The following is a 21234-nucleotide window of genomic DNA, read 5'->3' as shown; positions in this document are numbered from 1 at the left end:
TAGAAGATGTTCTGATCCACAGCATGCTCCTCGTCGTGTTCTCACATCGGAGATACTACTGGCTGCCCTTTTGTCTATCAGCACATGGTCAATTTGATTGGTTGTGGTTCCATCTGGTGAAATCCATGTCATTTTGTGTATGCCCTTATGTGGGAAGCATATGGAACTTATAACCATGTTTTTACTGGTGGCAAAATTTATAAAAACTCCCCATTCTCGCTTGTTTCATTGTGCAGAGAGTGTTTTCCTATTGTGCCATAGAACTGCGGTTCCTTGCCTATTTTAGCATTCATATCACCCATTATAATCATGATGTCATTTTTTGGCGCATTATCATATACTATCTCCAGCTGTTGGTAAAAGCTTTCCTTGGTATGTTGCTCTTGATCTTCTGTTGGACAGTGAATGTTTATCATTGTTAGGTTGAAGAAGTGGGTGCGAATTCTCAACTTACATATCCTTTCACTGACTGCCTGGAAGTCGATGATTTTTGACTTAAAATCATTATCCACCACAAATGCGACTCCACATTATTTGCTTCCTTGTTCCTTCCCACTATATAGAATTGTGTGCGTCTTAGTGTCCCTGACACCTTTCCCCAGCCATCTTGTCTCCTGAAGAGCAGTAATCATGAGCTTATATCTTTTTAGTTCTTGCAGAAGTGCGGTTTGAGCTCCTGGTCTATTTAGCGTCCTCACATTCCAGTTTCCAAATGCATAGTCCATGTTTCGTAGCTTGAGTCGTAATATAAAACTATAATATCATTTTATTGATTATTTAACATTTTTATGTTGACAAAATTTTTTTTATGGAATGGGTTGTAATTATAATTACATTTTTGTTAGTTTTTGATGTTTCGACTTCCAATCCGGAAATTGTTCCCAAAAAACGAAAAATTTGAAAATCAACTAATGTTGGATTTCCATGTAAATTGAACCTTGGGTTAAAATATAATTATCATTATTTGATATTCATGTTTTTAAATCATCTTTTCAGAAGACGATAATTAAAATACAGAAACCGTAAAAAGTCAAGAGTTTGAGTATTCGTAGAACTATAATACGACGATATAAAATGCATGTGTTTTCGATGTGGTATTAGTATAACAGTCTAGAAATTGTCGACTTTTTTCGTCCCACCAATTCAATTTGATGTGAATTCTTAGAAGAATGATGTATTCAAAATTTTAAAATGGAATTTTACCGAAACGTTGAAAATTCGGATGGCCCGGAAGCCTTGTCCGGGACGCCGGGACACGACTTCGTATTTCGGGCCATGTCCCGGATTTTTCGGGCTAGTTGGTCACACTAACCATACTGTATAACTGTTTACTACTAGCCCGATCAAGGAACACAAAATTTTACTAAAACCTCCAAAAAAATATAGGAATGGTGAAAATTTATAGTGGTGGAATAGGTAGTTGAAATTGTCTATTATTGTATAAGAAAAAGTTTACAATTCTACATCTCCTTCCATTTTACAAAAATTGCAAAATACGGGGTGAAAAAATTATCTAGGGGTTGAAAAAAATACGTTCAAATTAAGTCCGGAATTGGATATATTGACTAATTCTAAGCAACTTTTGTTCTATAGAGTTTTTTTACAAAGTCAATACTTTTCGAGTTATTTGCTAGTGAATATGTTCATTTTTAACAAAAAAAAAAACATGTTTTTGGACGGTTTTTCGGAGATAACTCAAAAAGTAAGTATTTTAGCGAAAAAAAAATATTGTCTACATATATAGTAAAAATATAGCTTGTAAAAAATTGGAAAAAATGGTGAATGCGTGAGCTCTGCAGACACAGTAGAAGCAGAGTTGTAGCTAATGAAAAGTAGGTTCTTCTTCGTCAAATTCTAAATCGGATATTTCAATGTGAAATAACCAAAAAAACGGAGCACTTTTCTGGGAAAATTAATTACAACTTTTTTGAAGTGTTAAAAAAAGGTTTATTTTTGTTTTTAAAAAAAACTTCTATTAAAAGTAAGTGAGTTACGCTCAAAATATTGTTGGTCACTTTTATTTTTTGGTAAAAAATGGACAAAATCACCCCCTAATTAGCTTCTCAAACAAAATTAATCGTTACCGCTTAACAAGTTACTTTATTTATGTATTATTTATATTATCTATAAGTTTCATTGGTTTAAAGGGCTCAGTTTTGAAAAAAAATGGGGTCTAAAATAAAACATTTTCTTTTACTTTGAAAAAAATCGGAATTGTTTATGGAATTAACTTAAAAATTATTAGTAATACCAAAAATCTCAAAGAGTAATAAAATGTACCTTTTGCTTTTCTGAATATTTTTGATTTTTTGTTTTCTTAGACAAAAATTGGTTATGCTAGGGCTGTTCCAAATTTGCCTAAACTCCTGATTAGTTACTCGCTCAAGCCATTTTAACTACATCTTTTTCAAAAAGAAGCACTTTAAACCTATGAAACTTACAGATCATATAAATAATACATAGACAAAGTAACTTGTGAAGTGGTAATGATAAATTTTATTTGTGATGCTAATTAGGGGGTGATTTTCGTGATTTTTTACCAAAAAATAAAAGGGACCAACAATATTTTGAGGCTAACTCACTTACTTTTAATGTTACAAGTTTTTTTAAAAAACAAAAATAAACTCTTTTTAAACACTTAAAAAAAGTTAAAATGAATTTTCCCCGAAAAGTGCTTTGTATTTGGGTTATTTCACATTGGAATATTAGATTTGGAATATGACGAAGAAGAACCTACTTTTCATTAATTGGAACTCTGCTTCTACTGGGTCTACAGACGTCATGTATATTTTACGGTAACAGTAGATAATTAACTGGTAACTGTGTACAATTACCGGTAATTGTATACAATTACCAGAACCGACGGTAAATGTAGGAAATTATTTTGGATTATCTACTTTTACCAGTAATTGTATACGATTACCAAGGACCAGCGGTAAAAGTAAGTAAAATGATGAAGTCAAAACAATAAACAATAAAAACTACCAACAGCTATTCAAGAAGTGTGATTTTTATTGAACTTAATTAAAAACAAGAGACACTGTGTTTAATCTGAATTGAGCTTTTTTGCCTGAACTAATACTACTACTTTACTTACTATTTGTTGTGACGTGGCAAACTCTCATGGAACTTGGACTTACCATTCCAAACGCTAAGCGATAAAGGCGTTTTTCTAACATTCTCGCCCAATGAAATGTTTAGTTTTGAAACCATGTCTAGAAAAATTAATTATTTTTTGCAGATGGCAAATTGACTTCTTCTTTACGTGCCATCTCCTCGACGAAGGTTGGCAATCATCATTGCTATTCTCACTTTTGACACTACAGTCCGAAAGAGTTCTCATTCTCTGAGATTTCTCAGCCAGGACATTTTTCTCCTACCTATGCTGCGCCTTCCTTGAAATTTCCCTGCAAATTGACTGTTGCTATACAACTGTGGCAGTCGCCCTTCTTTAGTACCTAATTCGTATAATTCATTGTAAACAATCATGAAAACAGCCAATCATTTCTAGAATGACTTCGTGCCCTGCCAACATCTGGCATTCTATATTTTATCGTATCACCGACATTACCAGGGGAAATTTTCAAGTTTGATGTTTAAAGCATTTTCTTCGCTTGCTTTTCAAGACGGTCCTTCGCACGTGTCTGTTTAATTGCAACAGAATCTCGCCTCTCTGAAATTTGATTAGAAAATAGTTCTTCTGAATCGCATTAGATTCATTCAATGATGGTTGCTAAAGTTTTTTTGGTCCTTGTTCTATTAGAAGCTCATTGGTTCATCCACTTCTGCTTCTTCACGTTCTTCAGAATCAGGACCTGACTAGTTTTCTTCTACTTGTTCTTCTACTTCCAAATCTTCTTCAGTCGAAATCTTTTCTATAGCATCTTCTGGCAGTGATGAACTTTTAAAACCAATTTTGGCAGGAACCCCAAATATAGCTTTATACGGACTGCACTTGATTCCAGATGGGTAACCTCTGTTCTTGGTGAACTGTACAGATCGAAGACCCTCTGACAACTTGTTTGCTTGGTTGCTTTGCAACCAGAAACTTAGTCTATTTTCATTGTCCTTATTCGCACGTTCAACAGATCCTTGTGACTGACTGTGTCTTGGCTTACCGTGCACTATCTTCAAATATTTCCACATGAAGCACAGTTCTTCTATAATTATGTTGGAGAATTCCCGTCCATTGTCGCTTTGAAGAATGCTAGGAGTTTTAAAGGCACAAAATATATCAAGAAGAACTAATGCAACTTCTTCTGCACGTTTAGTTTTCAACGGCCATAATTGTAAATTTTGTGTGATACCAAGTGATCTTGGTAGACAAAAATGAACTTTAATTAATTATCTGCTTGTGCTTGCACATCTATCAAATCTATTTGACATCTACTATTCATTTCTTTTTGACCGTATATGTTTCATTAGTAAACCTTTTTTGGGAACGTTAGATTTTTTCTGGCAAGTTTCACACAGGTCCAAATACCTATATCTTTATGATTCATACAGCTATGTATTGTGTCATTCCGCTTGCGTGCCGATCGTTATAATTTGAATTTCTTACTTTTACCAAGATCGTCTGGAAAATGTATACAATTATCGGTTAAAGTGGGAAATAAAGGGTTTTTAAAGAATATTTCCTACATTTACCGTTGCCTCTGATAATTGTATACAATTACCGGTAATTGTGTACAATTACCAGATTATCTACTTTTACCGTAACATATACACCATTTTTTTTAAAATTTTTTGAGCTATATTTCTGCTAAGAATATTTTTTTCGCTAAAATACTTACTTTTTGAGTTATCTCCGAAAAACCGTTCAAAAACATGTTTTATTTTATTAAACATGAACATATTCACTAGCAAATAACTCGAAAAGTATTGACTTAGTGAATAAACTATAGAACAAAAGTTGTTTAGAATTAGTCATTTTATCCAATTCGGGTCTTATTTTGAATGTTTTTTTTACCTTTTTTCTGTACAATGGTGGGGATGTAGAATTGTAAACTTTTTCTTATATAATAATGGACAATTTCAACTACCTATTCCCAAATTTTCATCCTTCCTTTTTTGGGGTCAGATGGTTCTTTGATCGGGCTATAATGTAGCATTTAGGATGTAGTACCGTAGTTTCATCCAGCATTTTCTGGATTTTCAAGAGATATCGTAGCAAGAAAGCATCTGATCGAATCTGTCGATGCCTGCCATAAACTGATTGTAATGACAAACTACTCTTGGGCATTCAATTTCTTCCCGTACTCCAGCTTTATTAGTACGCTTTACAGTTCCTTTCTCAGCAGGATTATGCATATTGCTGACCACCACCACACATTTTTTCCTCTATCTCTTCCATTTTACCACAGATATGTCTCCAGTTTGAGCAAAGTTGGAATGTCCAAGTTGTATATCTTTGTCACTTCGTAAAACCTCTTTTGGGTAATATTTTCGGTTAATTCTAAATGTCCCCCTGCCAAATAATTGTCTCTTAGATAGTTCTTGTAGAAAGGGAAAACTGCTAAAAAAATTGTCGAAGTAAAAGCAATAACCTTCATTCCACGCGTCTTTTGAAAATGATAGAACAAACTTTTCTCCTAATGAGTAATTGTCGCTTTCAGTGGACTTACCTTGGTACACTTCAAACGAATACATATATCTCGTTTCAGCACATGCAGCAACCCAAACTTGGAAACCTCGCTTAGTTGGTTTTAGAGGCATATCGCCTGGTGAAAACAATAGTGGCGAAACTTCAAAATGAACATTTAGAGATAATCTTAATTTGAACTGACTAATAGGTAATCATTTTGCAGAATTTTTCTAATAATATGCTTTCTAGGTATTTAAACCAATTAGGGAATCCAACGATCTGTCAAACTATTCCAATATGTCTGGCGATTGGCATGCAATACATTGAAAGCATATGATAAATATTGTTTTTTAAGTATTTAAAGTAATTTTCGTATATTTATATCCGCCTAAGTATTGCTAACATACTTCTGTGACATAATAAAAAATATTGTTTACATCAATAAACTAGAATAAGTACTTAAAAAGTTTTATTTAACTAAGTAATTTGGAAGGTTGAAGAAAGGTAGGTTAACAAATTTTATATTTCAAAGTTTAATAATAAATTATATTAAGCATCCCTAAAATAGATTTTTTACTTATGTATTTTATTATTTTAGGTTAGTTAGTAATAGCTATGCCACTAACATGTATTGTAGTGAACTGTGGAAGCAGGTCGAAAAGGGATAAAGTATCTTTTTTTGCTATTCCCAAACCACTGAAGTTTAAACATGCTATCCACTTGAATGAATTAACTGTTAAACGCAGAAAAAAATGGATAAGGGCCATACGAAGAGCAGACCTGACAGAATCAAAATTAAAATATCAAAAAGTGTGTTCCAAACATTTTATTCAAGGTTTGTCAATAATTTTCTATAAAGAAATAATATTAATCTTAATATATTTCAATAAAATATTGTAGGTGCCGTGGCAGTTAGTAGGCATTCGCATCGGGTAAAATTTTTTGGAAAATATGAAAATATACATTGTTTTAAGCTATTTTCCCAAAAAATTTTACCCGATGCGAATGCCTACTAACTGTGTATCTACGTTATATAATTTTGTTTTAGGACAACCTGCAAAACTTGAAGATGTAAATGATCCTGATTGGATACCAACCCAAAATATGGGTTACTCTAGGGGACCTGTAAAACGAAAGCAGGACCTTGAAAGACTGGAAAGAGTAAAGAAAAGATCTTCCACAAAGGTTTCACAAGAGGACAATGATACATTTATTGAGGTATACTAATTAAAAGAGAATGTCATTAACTTTAAATTGATTTGGAACTAAGGGGATCCGTACAAAGTTTCGGCTACAATGCTATTTAAATCGGATTCATTCTTTTCAAAACCTGAGAAAACTAATAAGTATTTTTGAAAAATTTAAATGCAGAATGAAAGATTACTTTATTACCGAGGGCGAAAGTCCCTGAAAACTTTTATGTTTATTTTAATAAGTTACAGGGGTGAAAAACTAAGAGAAAATGTAGTGTGTTTTTTATTTTAAAATATCTCATTCAAAAGAAAACTTTTTATTTATTCTAAGGGACTTTCGGCCCTTGATAACAATTTAGTCTTTCATTCTGCATTTAAATTTTTTAAAAATATTTATTTGTTTTTTCAGGATTAAAAATGGTGATATTTTCCAAATCGAACATTCGTTATCTTTATCATACAACGCACTGAGTCGAATAGAATATGGTGATAAGACAGTGACAATTTTAAATATTTGACATGGCATCAGGAATATTTTGAGTTATTGATTAAATAATATTGATAGTGTATTTGATGAATAATTGATTGAAGACGTGAACTTAATAAAAAGTTATTTATTGTTTATTATTTATGGAAGATCCAGGCGGGGAATACACCAGTATATATTCTGTGATCCAAGTATTTTGTTGTTACAGATGTTCAAAATTGTAAGCGTTCTATAGTAACAATATATTATTAAAAAATCACTTTTGCTCGATTGGGTGTTAGTTTTTGTTGTACAATATATAAATTATTACAATCACTGAATACATAGCTAGTGAAAAAATTATCATATTAATTAACTGAATTAATAATTTAAGCCATTATGCAAGTAACAGTTATCCAAGAACTTTCAAAAGCCATATTTTTAAAGTTAATGATGACATTGTCAACTAATGTTTACATATCCATACCAGTGAGAATTTTACTACACATAATTTGTCATGTAAAGACAGAAAAGGTAGGGATAGCAGTAAAATATTTGCGCTTACACTCTTAAAGGGAATTTTAATTATAGAGATCAGTGTATAATAGTCGACAGTACATGTAAAAACCTTAATTACTCTGTTACCAATGTTGTATCGGATTGTGAAGACATTATAAAAGATCTAGGTATTCAGTTTGACTCACAACTAACCTTCAAGATTCGTATAAATGTAAAGTATATGATTTTATAATAAGAAACTGTCATAAGTTTGATATTTTGAAATTAAAACTGTTGTATTTTTGCTTAATTCTGTTAAAGCTTGCATATGGTTCCACTATAAGGATCCCAATTTTTAATCAATTATGTTTGTTACAGAATGAAAACAATACAGTAAGTGAAAGTAACACTACAGCAATGTATGAAGACAGTACTGGAACCGAAACTCAAACTGAGTTAACCTCAGATGATATTGAACAGATGGCTCAACCATTAAAATTTGCAAATAAAAAAATTGACGAGTTGACTCGCAGAATTAATAAGACCATTTTAAGTTTCGAGTCACTAGAAACGGACAATCCGAAATGTTTATATTATACCGGTTTAAATTTTTCTGTTTAGAAGTCAGTATTTGACAGAATTAAACCATTTATTCCATCATCCTCAGTAACTGTTTTAGATCCCTCTCAACAATATTTGTTGACATTGATGAAAATTAGACTTAATCTAGATTTTGGCATTTCTCAATCAACATGTTCCACCTATTTTAATACCATCATCTCAATAATGTATCAAAGATTTAAAAATAGCATAAAATGGCCAGATCGGGAAATTATTAAAAAAAACATGCCTTCTTGCTTTAGAGAAGTCTTTCATGATAAGACCACAATTATCATTGATTGCTTTGAGGTGTTTATCCAAAAACCAGCTAGTTATTTAACCCAGCAGCAAACATGGTCAAACTATAAACATCATAACACAGTTAAATTCCTTATTGGAATTACTCCCCAAGGCTGTATTTCATATATCAGTAAAGCATGGGGAGGAAGAACATCAGATAAACAAATAGTAGAGCTCTCTGGTTTTTTGGATAAAATAGAACCCCAAGATATTGTGATAGCAGATCGAGGTTTTTTAATAAAAGAATTTTTAGATGTGTTACAAGCAAAGCTAGTAATTCCAGCTTTTACCAAGGGGAAAAAACAATTGCTTCCACTAGAGCTGGAAGAAACTAGAAACATTGCACAGGTTAGAATCCACGTAGAAAGAGTTATTGGCTCCATTAAAAATAAATTTAATATTTTTTCAGAGCCACTTCCGATTTCTATGTTAACCCATGTTACTGATGGTATAAATATAGTTGATAAGATAATTTTTATAGCATGTGTTTTGATTAATTTATGCCCTCCTATTGTTCCAATTTAATTAAATTTAACCTATTTCACCAGATTGTCGCCTTTTTAGTATTTCTTTTAATAATTTTTGGTACACATCTGAAGTGTCACTACGAAAAACAATCAATGACACCTTTGGCCAAAACTAGGATATATATATGCCATGTTGTCGAGGTTGTCAGTTAGTTTTGAATTATAAATAGCTACAGCAAGAAAACTTGCATTGTTTCAGACAAAATCAAACAAGCTTATATTTTTCTAAAACTTTTTTTGTTGGTTTTTAAATATGTTAAAGTAAAAAGTTCTACTCACAGATTTGGCCGCTAATTGTTTAAAGAATTAAAACTCTTTTGTATACTTAAATAATTTTAAAAATATTGAATTCATCATTTTACAAATCTTTGTTGTGGGGAAGCTTGCAGTTCTGATGATCTATTGTTGTTAAATCGGTATAATATAAACAAAATTGGGCATTTTTGTCTGTTTGATTTATAAATAAATAAACATTTTGCTTTATGTTGTAAAGTACTTTATAATCAACTATTTTCAATGGGAAATAAGCCACAATTTTACCAAAAAAATGATTTTATTAACGTTTCGACGCCCAAGTCGGGTGTTGTCAAAATACAAAATATTAAATTAAACAAAAATGTTATTGCTTAGTAAAAAATTCTTCTAATAATTTATTTAATCTGACTCATTTATATCAGCAATTCAGACATGGATTATACATTTTAATGAAGAAGACTTTAAAATGATATTGCCAATATTGATGAGTTGCGTTCCTGGGACGACTTTACTAAAAGATAGTAAATCATAATATTATCATTCGAAAGTGGTAGGTTTATTGGTCAAAAGGTGGAGAATAAAAGACAAAGACTTCGGCTACTTCATCTATTTATTGAAGACATTTTTGTTCACTAATTAGTGAACATTACCAGTTCATCTACAAATGAGTTTGATAAATAACAAACATCCATAGAAAAAAAGCATTGCAACTAGCAAGTTGTAAGTAAAGCAGCTAGTGAAACGAACCATTGAGAAATGTAAAATACAGACATTAAGTTTGTAAAAAACTAAGTACAGTTAACAATTTAAAAGCCAATACAAGAGCAAGAGATCATGTAGTAACATAATGATTGCATAAAAAAATTGCAAAAAATGTGTTCAACTAGAACGAAAATAATGTCCAGAATTCAACAATTCCAGACAATAATTTGCATTCAAATGATTTAATTTTAACTTTAAGTAGCATTCTTACAATAATAACTGTGGCTAGCGTATATTATTTATGTACACCTCATTGGTTGTTTTTGTATTTTGATATTAATAAAAAATTTGTGACAATTTTAATGAAAATAAATCATATGAAAACTGAAAAGAATGTATTTATTTGATGTTTCGGAGACTGACCTATATCAACCGTGGAATGAATTGTAAAAATATTAAGGAAACAAAGTTTCAAAATTTCCTCTTAAAAGTATATGTATACTATGGTACACTGTACTTTTGTATGTATATATGGAATAAACATGGCTCGAGGGAAACTTTTGAAGGTCCAGAACCTTTCTGTGGCATCACTAATGATGCTACGAAAAATGAGGTTCAGAAATGGCTGATAAAGAATCATCAATAGAAAAGGAGAACCACTCAAGTTCAAGTCTAGACTAAATAAAAAAAAATAATCAAGAATATTAATAAAAAACTCAAACAGTTTCATGAACCTCAATAAACGAGAGATGAAAACGGTCACTGAAATGGTGACAAGTAAGGTGAATGAACCATGGTGCAGAAAGTGCGAAATGGAAGAAGAGAGTGAATGGACTCAATAATGATTATGAAAATAATGGAAACATGAACCATTAAAATTTTATGTGGCATAATCATGAAATAGTTTCTGGTTGCATATTGAACATGTCCACCTAGTTTTGGGTTTTTCTAATAAATTTACACACCCAATATGGAACCAGAAAATATTACAATTCTCATATGAGCATTGAACCATAGGTTGGCCATCATCGACATTATTGCAAAAACACCACTTTGTTATATTGCCACCTGGTACTCTGGAAGTGTAATAACGTCCTAAAAGTTCAGGCATAATTACTTTTGCATGAAAATTTAGGACTTTATCTTTAATTTCTTCCCAAAATTTTATGTCTGGTAAAACTCTTTCGATAAATATAAAATTAGGACACCAGACAACAAAGTCACAATAATTAAGTTTACAAATAAATATTTGTGCTTGCACCTGGTAATAGTACTTATGTTTTTTATTCATTTTTACTGTACCAGTTTTATCACATTCAAGACAGGAGTCCTTTCGACTTGCATACTCCTGTAAATTTCCATTTTCTCGAAGAGAAAATGGACACTTTACTTCTAAGGTACCCGCAGCACAACAGTCACAATACACAAATCCATCAGGTGAGGCACCTAACTGAGGCCATTTCATGCACACTACCAAGCCAATTGTATTCACTATAAAGTCTCTATGATTCCTGCTAGTTTCTTTTTTATAAGCATCAATTGCCAGCTGTTCGTGATTTATCCCCCATCTTATTGCCCTTGTAGAAATTTTGCGAGGGTAACATATTGATTTGATCAAAGATAGGGATGGTTTCTCCACATTGGTTCTACAGACATCTTTAAAAATTGAAGCTGTTACTCTACCAGTCCTTTGTCTATACCACTCTGCACATTTCCTTTGGTCCTGTGTCTTATCTTCTATTTCTCTTCGTATATTCTGGGTTACCTCCATTTTACATTTCATACCTAGTTGAATGAGATCATCTAGAGGCATTTTTTCATATTTTTTATGGTACACATTAAAAAGGACTGGTATACTAACTTTTTCATTATTTTCATCTGACAGTTGTGACGCAAATGGCTCTACATGCCTCATCAAAACAGCGTCACAATTGGAATTTTGCAATTCTTGCAGCAAGTCCAACATTTCGCTATCATCCATTGGAGGAATTTCCTTATAATTTTTTTCTTCTATCACTTTCCCCCAGTCTAGTGAAGCAGCTTCTATTGGATGTGTACCACTTTGCGTTGGAACTGGCCAAGTTGATTTGACATCTGTACACGCTACATTCTTTTCATTTTTCTGCTGCTTCAAATATGCTGCATGCTCTGCAGCGTACAAAACTGCTGTAACATGGCTACATACTTCCCCAAGACCTGCCATGCAAGTACAATGCGCAGTACAAATACTACCACCTGTTTCAGCGATAATCCAAACTCTTAATTTGGTTTCTCTAGCTCTCATTGAATGCTGCACCTGAAACAAAAAAATTAAATCAATTATCAAGGCAATCAATTATATTAAACCCTAAGACTAAAAAGTAATCTCTTTAATATTGATTATTAACAAATCAGGTATTTTTTCTTAAAAAATTTGAAATACAGGTACTACTCTTACCTTGCCTATTAAAAGCACCAGATCATTAATAACTTTAAAACCCACTTTTTCTACAAAGCCAGACTTGAAATATTTGTAAGCTGCTAAACTTTTATAAGCTCTCATTTGTTCATGGGTATAAAAGCTGTGAGTAAAAACAATATAGGTCAGAATGTCCATGGAAGCTATTGGTGGCACATAGGTAAGTCCATAATCAAAATCGACTTCACTTAGAGCATATGGATCACAGTTAAGTTGTTTGATTTTGTCCAAATATCTATCTGCGGCTTCAGGAGAGCTTATTCTTAGTTGGTCCAAATACGAACTTTCTTTTAAAGCCATATTTGTAATAAAAACAAAAGTCCGACTCTCACAAATAATATTGCAATGTTGTCTTGAAAAAGACAGTTTTTCAAAGGGTACAAGTAACTAAATAAAACAATTTTAACACCAACTCTACAACGAAAAGCACAAGTGCAACAATGCAAGTAAACCAGCAAAATCGACTGCATGCCATACGACCGCCATTTAAACGTCAAAATAGTCACGTGGTTTGGATTGCCTAATTAGTGGAAGTAATTTTATTTGAAGAAAAATTGTATTTATTTTATATGTTTTTCTGTGTTACGTCATTATTGCATTATCGAGGATGTTTAATTGGATGTTTCGCCACTATACTTTACTACTACTACGCTACAACAGTTTGGTTTTTGCATCAAATAACATATTTTATTGTACAAACTTTTCAAGAACTGCTAAGAATTGTAGGTCCAAAATTGACAAAAATATACCATACTCGTGAGCCAATATCAGCAGGCGAGAGACTTGCATTGACATTAAGGTAAATTTTATTCTTATATTCTACATATGTATTTACACAAATATTTTAGATTTTTAGCCAGTGGAGATAGTATGGTCTCTATTTCGTATTCATTCCGTATTGGAACTGCAACAGTGACTCATATTATTAGAGCCACTTGTAAAGTTATTTGGGATTGTTTAAATGAAGAAGTATTGCTTAAACCGACTCCAGAAGCTTGGCTATAAATTGAAAATGATTTTTTAGATAAATGGCATTTGCCACATTGTGTAGGGGCAATGAATGGCAAACATGTTATTCAGGTAAGAATATCTATTTGTAAATTTGAACATCTTTTAAACATTTGTGTTATGTTGTTACAGGCTCCACCAAAATCTGGGTCAACTCATTACAATTATAAGGGAGCACATAGCATTGTGTTATTTATTTAATAAATCTGGACCTCGGAGGTAAACTATACTATGTCATTTCGAGCAATTGTATTTAGCCTGTGTTTGCAAGAAAGTTTTGAGCAATTAGTATGTGATCAACTATTTTCAATGCGAAATAAGCCACAATTTTACCAAAAAAATGATTTTAAAAACATTTTGACGCCCAAGTCAGGTGTCGTTGTCAAAATACAAAATAATATTAAATTAAACAAAAATGTTGTTACTTAGTAAAAAATTCTTCTAATATAATTTATTTAAACTGACTCATTTATATCGGCAATTCAGACATGTATTAGATATACATTTTAAAGTAGAAGACTTTAAAATGATATTGCCAATATTGATGAGTTGCGTTCCTAGATCTTCTTTCTATTGACTTCCTCTTTTAGTATGGGTAACCATATCCTACCGAGGAATTTGCGACACAATTGGTTTCATTTAGAGACACCCGACTTGGGCATCAAAACGTTAATAAAATAATTTTTTGGTAAAATTGTGGCTTATTTCCCATTGAAAATAGTTGATTATAAAAATGCCACAAGGAAATAGCTTCAGAACAACAATTAGTATGTGAATAAAAATCTAATATATCCCACAGTTGGTTTAAAGACAATATAACCATATTTTCATGATAATATATAATCAATTTGTATAATATAAAATAAGTGGACTAAAGTAACTTGTTCAAAATAACACCATGTCGACATAGTGTAAAGTCCTTTTACCCTATGACGGCCGATATGTAATTAAGATAATATGATCAGTGGGCCTCAAACAGTGGGGCGTTAATATTTAATTCCGATCGCTTGAAAAGTAAAAATATTTGATTTCCTGTATTTTATGTTCAGTAATAATATTGGATTTTACTGTATCAAAGGCAAATATAGTAATTGAGGACATTTCCGGACAAAGGGCACATAGCCAAAATGGTGGTTTTGAGAAAAACCCAATTTAAAATTAAGTTTTATTTAACTTAATCACGTTTATGAAGTTGTCTGTGTGATAATATTTTACATAATTTATATAACCTTAGCTACAGTTTTTTAAACTCCTTTAGTAGTATGTAATATATTCATGAATACAATTAAATGTCTAAATATGAGTGCTATGTGCCCTTCTTCCGGAAATAGACTTTTTTGGTGCAAATTATTTTAACTTTCATTTATTTTGTGTTATTTAAGGTTATTTTCTACAAACTGTACTGTGAGATCATGGGTAGAACAAATAAATATATTAACATCTTTTAGAATTACACAGCTATTCCTTTATTGATCATAACAAAGTACTATAAATCAATATCGGGCTATATTAGAAAACTTTTTTTATACAATTCAGATAGAAAATAACATTATAAATGTTCCAATATGTATACTATACTAAGGTCTATTAAAAAACAATACATTGATTTGAAATCTGAAAGGAAAAGATATTAAAGTAGCCTCATTTACTGTTTCTCGTTAAGCATACACTCAAGCCATTCAGAACTATCTATGTCCAAATGTTTATACAAACTTCTCACATCCTTAATCTTTGCCTCACTGACTTCTGGAAAAGGAACTGTCAAAGGTTGAACTTCTTCTAATTTTTCAATGCTCACTCTGTTCATATACTGGAAGGGAGTGAATGCTGGGTGGTAGTTTTTAGAAGTGAGGATTGTTCCATTTGGATTGAACTTTATCATCACATACTTCATGATGGTGAATTTTTCATGAATAGAAACTGGAATTTTTTTGAAAAAAGGAGCCAAGGCTGTCTCCCAGTCTTTTATAATGGATCGGTCCATTAACATCTCGAAGTTGGAAGGGTTCTGTCTTGATGTTACAATGGCTTCTAGCCAAGGTTTTGCAGTTCCAATCTTTTCTGTTTTCTTAATACTAGAGCGCACTATCCCAAAGTTCCTGTCGCACTGTGAAAATGAATGGCCTCTAACAGGATAAAGGTGTGTTATTGTAACCTTACGAATTTTTGAAAGCCAAGAACAAAACTTAAGTAAAGTTGCATTCCTGTTTTGGCCACCTGTTGCGTCTGATAATAGAACTATATTTCTTACATCAGGATACTTAACAAAAATTTTGTTTAAACAGTGGAACAAAAATGACACAACAGAATTGGCATTCTTATTTGCCTGTGTTTCCATAAAGCAATAGAAATAGGATGAATCATCTTTGTGATTGTGAATATTAAAAGCATATAGCCACAACATTCTTTTGTAAAACTGGCTGTTTACGTTGAGTTTGGGGATAGGATAGTTTTGACCGTAGTCAAATTCTAAGACTACCAGAGTAGGATCTGTCTTTGACTGTTCAATGTAATGTTTCTTCCAGTACTGCCGCCTCTTTATTTTTCTTTTGTGTAGTTCGAACTGGACTCTACACTCGTCTAAGGGGTTTCGCTTCAGTTTCTCCACACTTTCAGAACAGAAATCACAAACATCTGTCTTAGGGGCCCTAAACCCATAGTTGAAATGAGATTTAAAAGTTCTAAAATAATGCACATAGGACATTTTAAGTTTCCGCCCGGTCTTGTCTTGATAATATTCTTGAAAACTTCTATAAAGGTCTTTCACGCCCAATTCTGGGTTTTCAAAATACAAAATGGATGTTTTCTCTGCACAATAATGGCTTTTGTCATGTGGAATAGATGATAAATGAGATCCCATAAAGTCAATGACATCCTCAGTCAGTTTATGAGGGCGATTTTTATGTAAGCCACGTTTCTCTTCAAAGTCTAAGCCCTCTAAGATTTTTGACTGAATAATTCTGACACGTTTCACTGAAATTTGAAATAATAATAAAATAAACTTTTGGCACACTTTTAGTTGTAGACCATTGATATTAATCACATAAGACCACACATTTACACGAGGTTTCTTTTGGTGTGTCTTGACATTTGTGTTGTCAGATTTTTTCATGCAACTAGCCAAATGGGCATCTTGAAGTGATTTAGATTGACTATAAAAAGTATCGTAAAGTTGTAACTGACAGTCTGCATCGATATTACTACAGCAACTGTCCAAGCAACAGCTACTTACAATACAAAACTCCTTTGCCATAACCTCAATCTGAGAACGATTGATGTATGACTCTCCTTTACACTTTCTCTTCTTAGAACACTCACGTTTCACACTTTCATGAGAATACATTTTACGTTTCTTTTTAATAATACCAACACCTTCCATGACAGAAATGAATACTCTTATTAGTTTACCTAAAGTAAATCGTAATCTTGAACTCAATAACAAAGCAGAGACCGTCAACAGTTTGTTGTCAACATACACCATATGATATTGCCCAAAACAGGTGTACCAACTTGCATTCAAAAATCTCCCACGCATTATAGAACAAAGATACAGGAATGAAACTTTGTAGAGTTACTCTTTGAAACATGGCCGTTCATTTAAAATGATTACCGGAAAAAGGGCACATAGGCCTATGTGCCCCTTGTCCGGAAACCTCCTCAATTATAATATGTATATACAGCGCGTGTTAGAAGAAGTGGGACGGAATATTTCGATTACTCGAAATTATTTGTCGACATCGAATGTTCATCAAGGTCTCTATAAGCCTCTATTTTGCGTAGAGTGAAAATTATACGAATGATTTTGCATGCAGTAAAATTGGAAAATACTTGCCAAGTTGCTGGTATGTCCAAATTTGAATAAAATACATTCAAGACTTTAGTTTCTACTGTATTAAATATAACCTTGAAACAAATTGGCACTAAATCATTTCCGAGTTTTCAACAAAACAAAAGGTTTAATTTATTTCCAGTAATTATTACCAAAGCTATTGAAAGCACTCCAGTAATTAGACCGAAGGTACTTTATCGTTTAACTAAAACACCGCAAAGTCCGAATTGAATTCCCGAAACACTTCTTTTTAGCAAACGATTTGTCCTATTTTCACTGTCTGATATTTCACTATCAGAGTCGTCACTATCTGAATTGTCTATCCGAATAATTAGAGGCCGGACCTCATCTATAACTCGCTCGGTTTGAAAAGACTTAACGATTATGTCTTCCGTATGTCTAATACAATTTTCCCATTGTACCTACTGCTTTTATTTGTTCTAACGATTCATTCCGTAAACTAAGAACGCTAGCGTCATCTGTTGTTTTGGATGCTTATCATAAAATTTTTTGGCTATACCCCAAACTAACTCAATTGCATTATAGTGGCAATGTTAGGGCGGAAGTCGAAGAACTTCATGGCCATATGGCCGGAACGATTAGAAGAATAACATTTCAGAATAACATTGGCACCACCAGCATGGTGGTTCCATCTTGCCAGGATGATTTTGACATATTTCCTTTAGCGAAAATCCAAGTTTCGTCTAAAAATATAACTTGCCTCGAACTATCAGACGTTTTATTGTTCATATATTTTCTTAAAAAATGCCACCGTTTTGAAACAACATTAGAGAGTTCACACAATACTTGTCTATTTTTTGTCTTTTTATATCGAACACCTAAATGTTTCAGCACTCTCCACAAACTTGTTAAACTAATATCACACAGTTCCTTGTCTTTAATTTTTTTTGTAACACAGCGCTAATTGTTACATGTTCTTTGGCTTTATACATATTGTATATAATATTTTTAATTTCAAGTTTAATTGACTGGTGCAAATCTAAAGTTTTTGGATGTCGACGATTTCTCTTGCTTACTTTATTTATTTCATCCTAACTCATGTTATTAATTCTTCGGAATGTCTTCTCTGAGATACCGCAAGCATCGCATGTGCGTTTCTGAACAGCCATAACAGATGCCAATGGACCCATATTATTTTTTTCCAAATTGAAATAACTTTCGACTTTCAGAACTAAACGCCGTTCGTCTGGAGACAACAGTCTACGTTTCTCCAAATTATTCATTTTACTTTAAAGTACCGCTTCACTACACTACTATAAAAAAAATAGGTATGTACTTATATACAACCATACAACTACTACACCCTAAAAAGGACGAGGGTTGTACAACAAACTAAACAATCGAACACAAATTATTTAACAGCCAATACTATAATAACAGGCATAAACACTGCATTTATTGTGATTGCAATAACCGCTCGCATGTTTCAAATAAGATTTTTGCTGATTATGTATTTTGCTAAATTATTACACAACACAGAAGTGTAATATGATGACAAGTTTAAATTTGATCTACTTTGTCGTTAACAGTGTCGTTAACAGAAAGATATTTTTAAATAGCATGAATCATTTTTCAATGATTGTGTGCCTTTAAGAAATACGTACATACTAAACAAATTTTTAAAGTATGAATAAAGGAGATTAGATTTATTATGACACATATATACTCCTTATTTTTCAAATAATATGTTCTTGTAAAGGCATAACTTTGATTATTGGGTAAACCTACATTATACGATATGTCAGAAGAAATTAAAAAAGATAACATGTAATAAATTCACTGTTTAAATAAATATTCCGTACTCGTACTATTGCAATAAAATATCAAAACCAATAAACGATAACTTGTTGAGAAGTGCTGATTGAAACAACAGACCAGTAAAATGTTATTCATAAAGGTACTGTAAAATATATCGCCGCTTATCTGCTCCGCTAGTAAACAACTTATCAGCATTTAATTGCAAAGCGGTCTTGTTAGCTGAAAAATACTTTAGTTTATCTCCGAGGTACAGAAATATCACTACACCTTTTACAGTTCCAAAAATATGCAAATTCTAGTCAATGTTAAGAGATCAAAAACTTAATGAAATAAATGATAAAAATTTTAAGGTTTTATTTTATACAATTTTATATACATATTTTATATTTTATACAAGTCTTTTGCTCCTTCAAAAGCCACGTTTAGTAGCTTTATTTCCAAACATGTCCTTTCCTTTTGAAGCATGTGGTTTAGCAATTCCGATATCCTGGAGCATATCGGGTTAACCGGTGCTGGTGTTGGTGCTGGTATTGTGAGTGCAGGTGCATTTATTTTATGTAGCGTGTCTATCAGAGCTACCTCAATATCACCTTTACTCTGCTTGACAGTATTACATAATGCTGCCTCAGTATCAGCAGGTAAAGGATGATTTATTGGTCGAACTTTATTGTTGGTACGAAACATTTGATACCGTTGGTTTATAGCCAATGGTATCATTTAAAAATGATAAACAATCAAAATACACCCACTGCTTTTTCTTCTTGCCGCTAGATCCACTGGGTGTATACTCGCCTTTCAGTCGGATATATGTGTCCCGGAGATTTCTCCATTTTTTTGTAAGGACCTCTATTGAGAAATCAGGATTGCTCCCACACTCTTGAAAAATTTCGGTCCAGAGCTTCTCTCTGACACTCTTGGACCTTTCTTGGAGTGTCATTCTGCAATCCCATAATGCAGATCTTGCCTGCACGTACTGAATCAATAGTTCCTCCAAAGGCACTTCCACTTCCGCATGGGTCACTTCATATTCAATTTCCTAAAACAATTCAAATAGTACAATAGTTACAAACTTTTACGTACTTCTAACAATAACTCACATTTTGATCCTCTTCAAATATATAATTTGGCGAACCCATGATAAATGATAATCTAAACAAGAATGAAAATAAAATCAAAATAAAACTATGTTCCTGTTCACTATCCAACAGCAAACAAAAATTTGACATTTGTATCAATCCACGGAATAATCTGACACATGACACAAATATGTCAAAAAATTTCGGATACGACAATCAAATATAATCGTACGAAACAATTTCGTATTTCGTGTCTTCGGATATCGGATCTGTGAAAATCCTCCTTAAGACCGGTTGAAACTGAGTTTCTGTGTAAGAAGTTGTTTAAAAAAACCACACAAACAAAAAAGACCACACAGACAAAAGTGCACATTCGACACTATTGCACATTGCACTACATTTTTAAAGATAATAGTTCAATGTTCAAATAAGTGGAAGCATAGCGTAATTAGAGATTCGCCAGTGTTGATATAAATTTTCGTTGCGTTCCCAAAGAAGACAATTTAAGAACTGACATTTAACTATACCATATAATCGAATACTATATTAAACTAAAACAATATGATCGAATAAAGTTTATTTATAAATCTACATTACCTTATATACAATAACAAAAACTACAGTTAAACAATAACAATTCTTAATTCTAATGTCTGATTAGTGATTAAAATAAGTAAGAGTGAACATTATATTTTAGATTTTAAAAGTTAGCTGCATAATAATTGCAAACTGACTTAATGAAGTCTAATTTAGTAATGTTTTGATTAACGTAATATTCATTTAGCCTATTTTCAATAAAATCAACTTTTCTTTCGAATCTATGTGCAGTTATAATTTTCACATATATTTCTGCTTGAAAATTTAACGAAATGTCTGTAAATTTAAATATGTCAGGATGTGATTTATAAAAACATTCATTAAATTTCGAGTGAAATGATTCACATGCGTTTGTAGTAAAT

General features: G+C 32.2%; 3 protein-coding genes across 3 annotated transcripts; 2 read left to right on the top strand and 1 right to left on the bottom strand.

The window, feature by feature from the left end:
• The first annotated feature begins 5846 nt into the window (after nt 1-5846).
• LOC126892536 (uncharacterized) lies at nt 5847-8362 on the top strand. The gene is made up of 4 exons (XM_050662094.1): nt 5847-6088; nt 6183-6419; nt 6633-6802; nt 8120-8362. The coding sequence occupies exons 2-4, from the start codon at nt 6200-6202 to the stop codon at nt 8360-8362; spliced, it is 633 nt and encodes a 210-aa protein (XP_050518051.1). The 5' UTR covers nt 5847-6088; nt 6183-6199.
• A 225-nt stretch (nt 8363-8587) lies between these two features.
• On the top strand, nt 8588-9166 carry LOC126891090 (uncharacterized). The gene has a single exon (XM_050660268.1). It carries the CDS (start codon nt 8588-8590, stop codon nt 9164-9166), a length of 579 nt encoding a protein of 192 aa, XP_050516225.1.
• A 1628-nt stretch (nt 9167-10794) lies between these two features.
• On the bottom strand, nt 10795-13092 carry LOC126892535 (uncharacterized). Its single transcript, XM_050662093.1, has 2 exons — nt 12563-13092; nt 10795-12421 (listed from the first exon to the last, which is right to left on the bottom strand). Exons 1-2 carry the CDS (start codon nt 12881-12883, stop codon nt 11006-11008), a joined length of 1737 nt encoding a protein of 578 aa, XP_050518050.1. The 5' UTR covers nt 12884-13092; the 3' UTR covers nt 10795-11005.
• Nucleotides 13093-21234: the final 8142 nt, after the last annotated feature.

Source organism: Diabrotica virgifera, chromosome 9 (assembly GCF_917563875.1).
Source record: "Diabrotica virgifera virgifera chromosome 9, PGI_DIABVI_V3a".
In the NCBI taxonomy this organism is placed as follows: Eukaryota; Metazoa; Arthropoda; class Insecta; order Coleoptera; family Chrysomelidae; genus Diabrotica; species Diabrotica virgifera.
The sequence above is the reverse complement of the archived record's forward strand: the minus strand, read 5'-3'. Positions and strand labels throughout refer to the sequence as shown.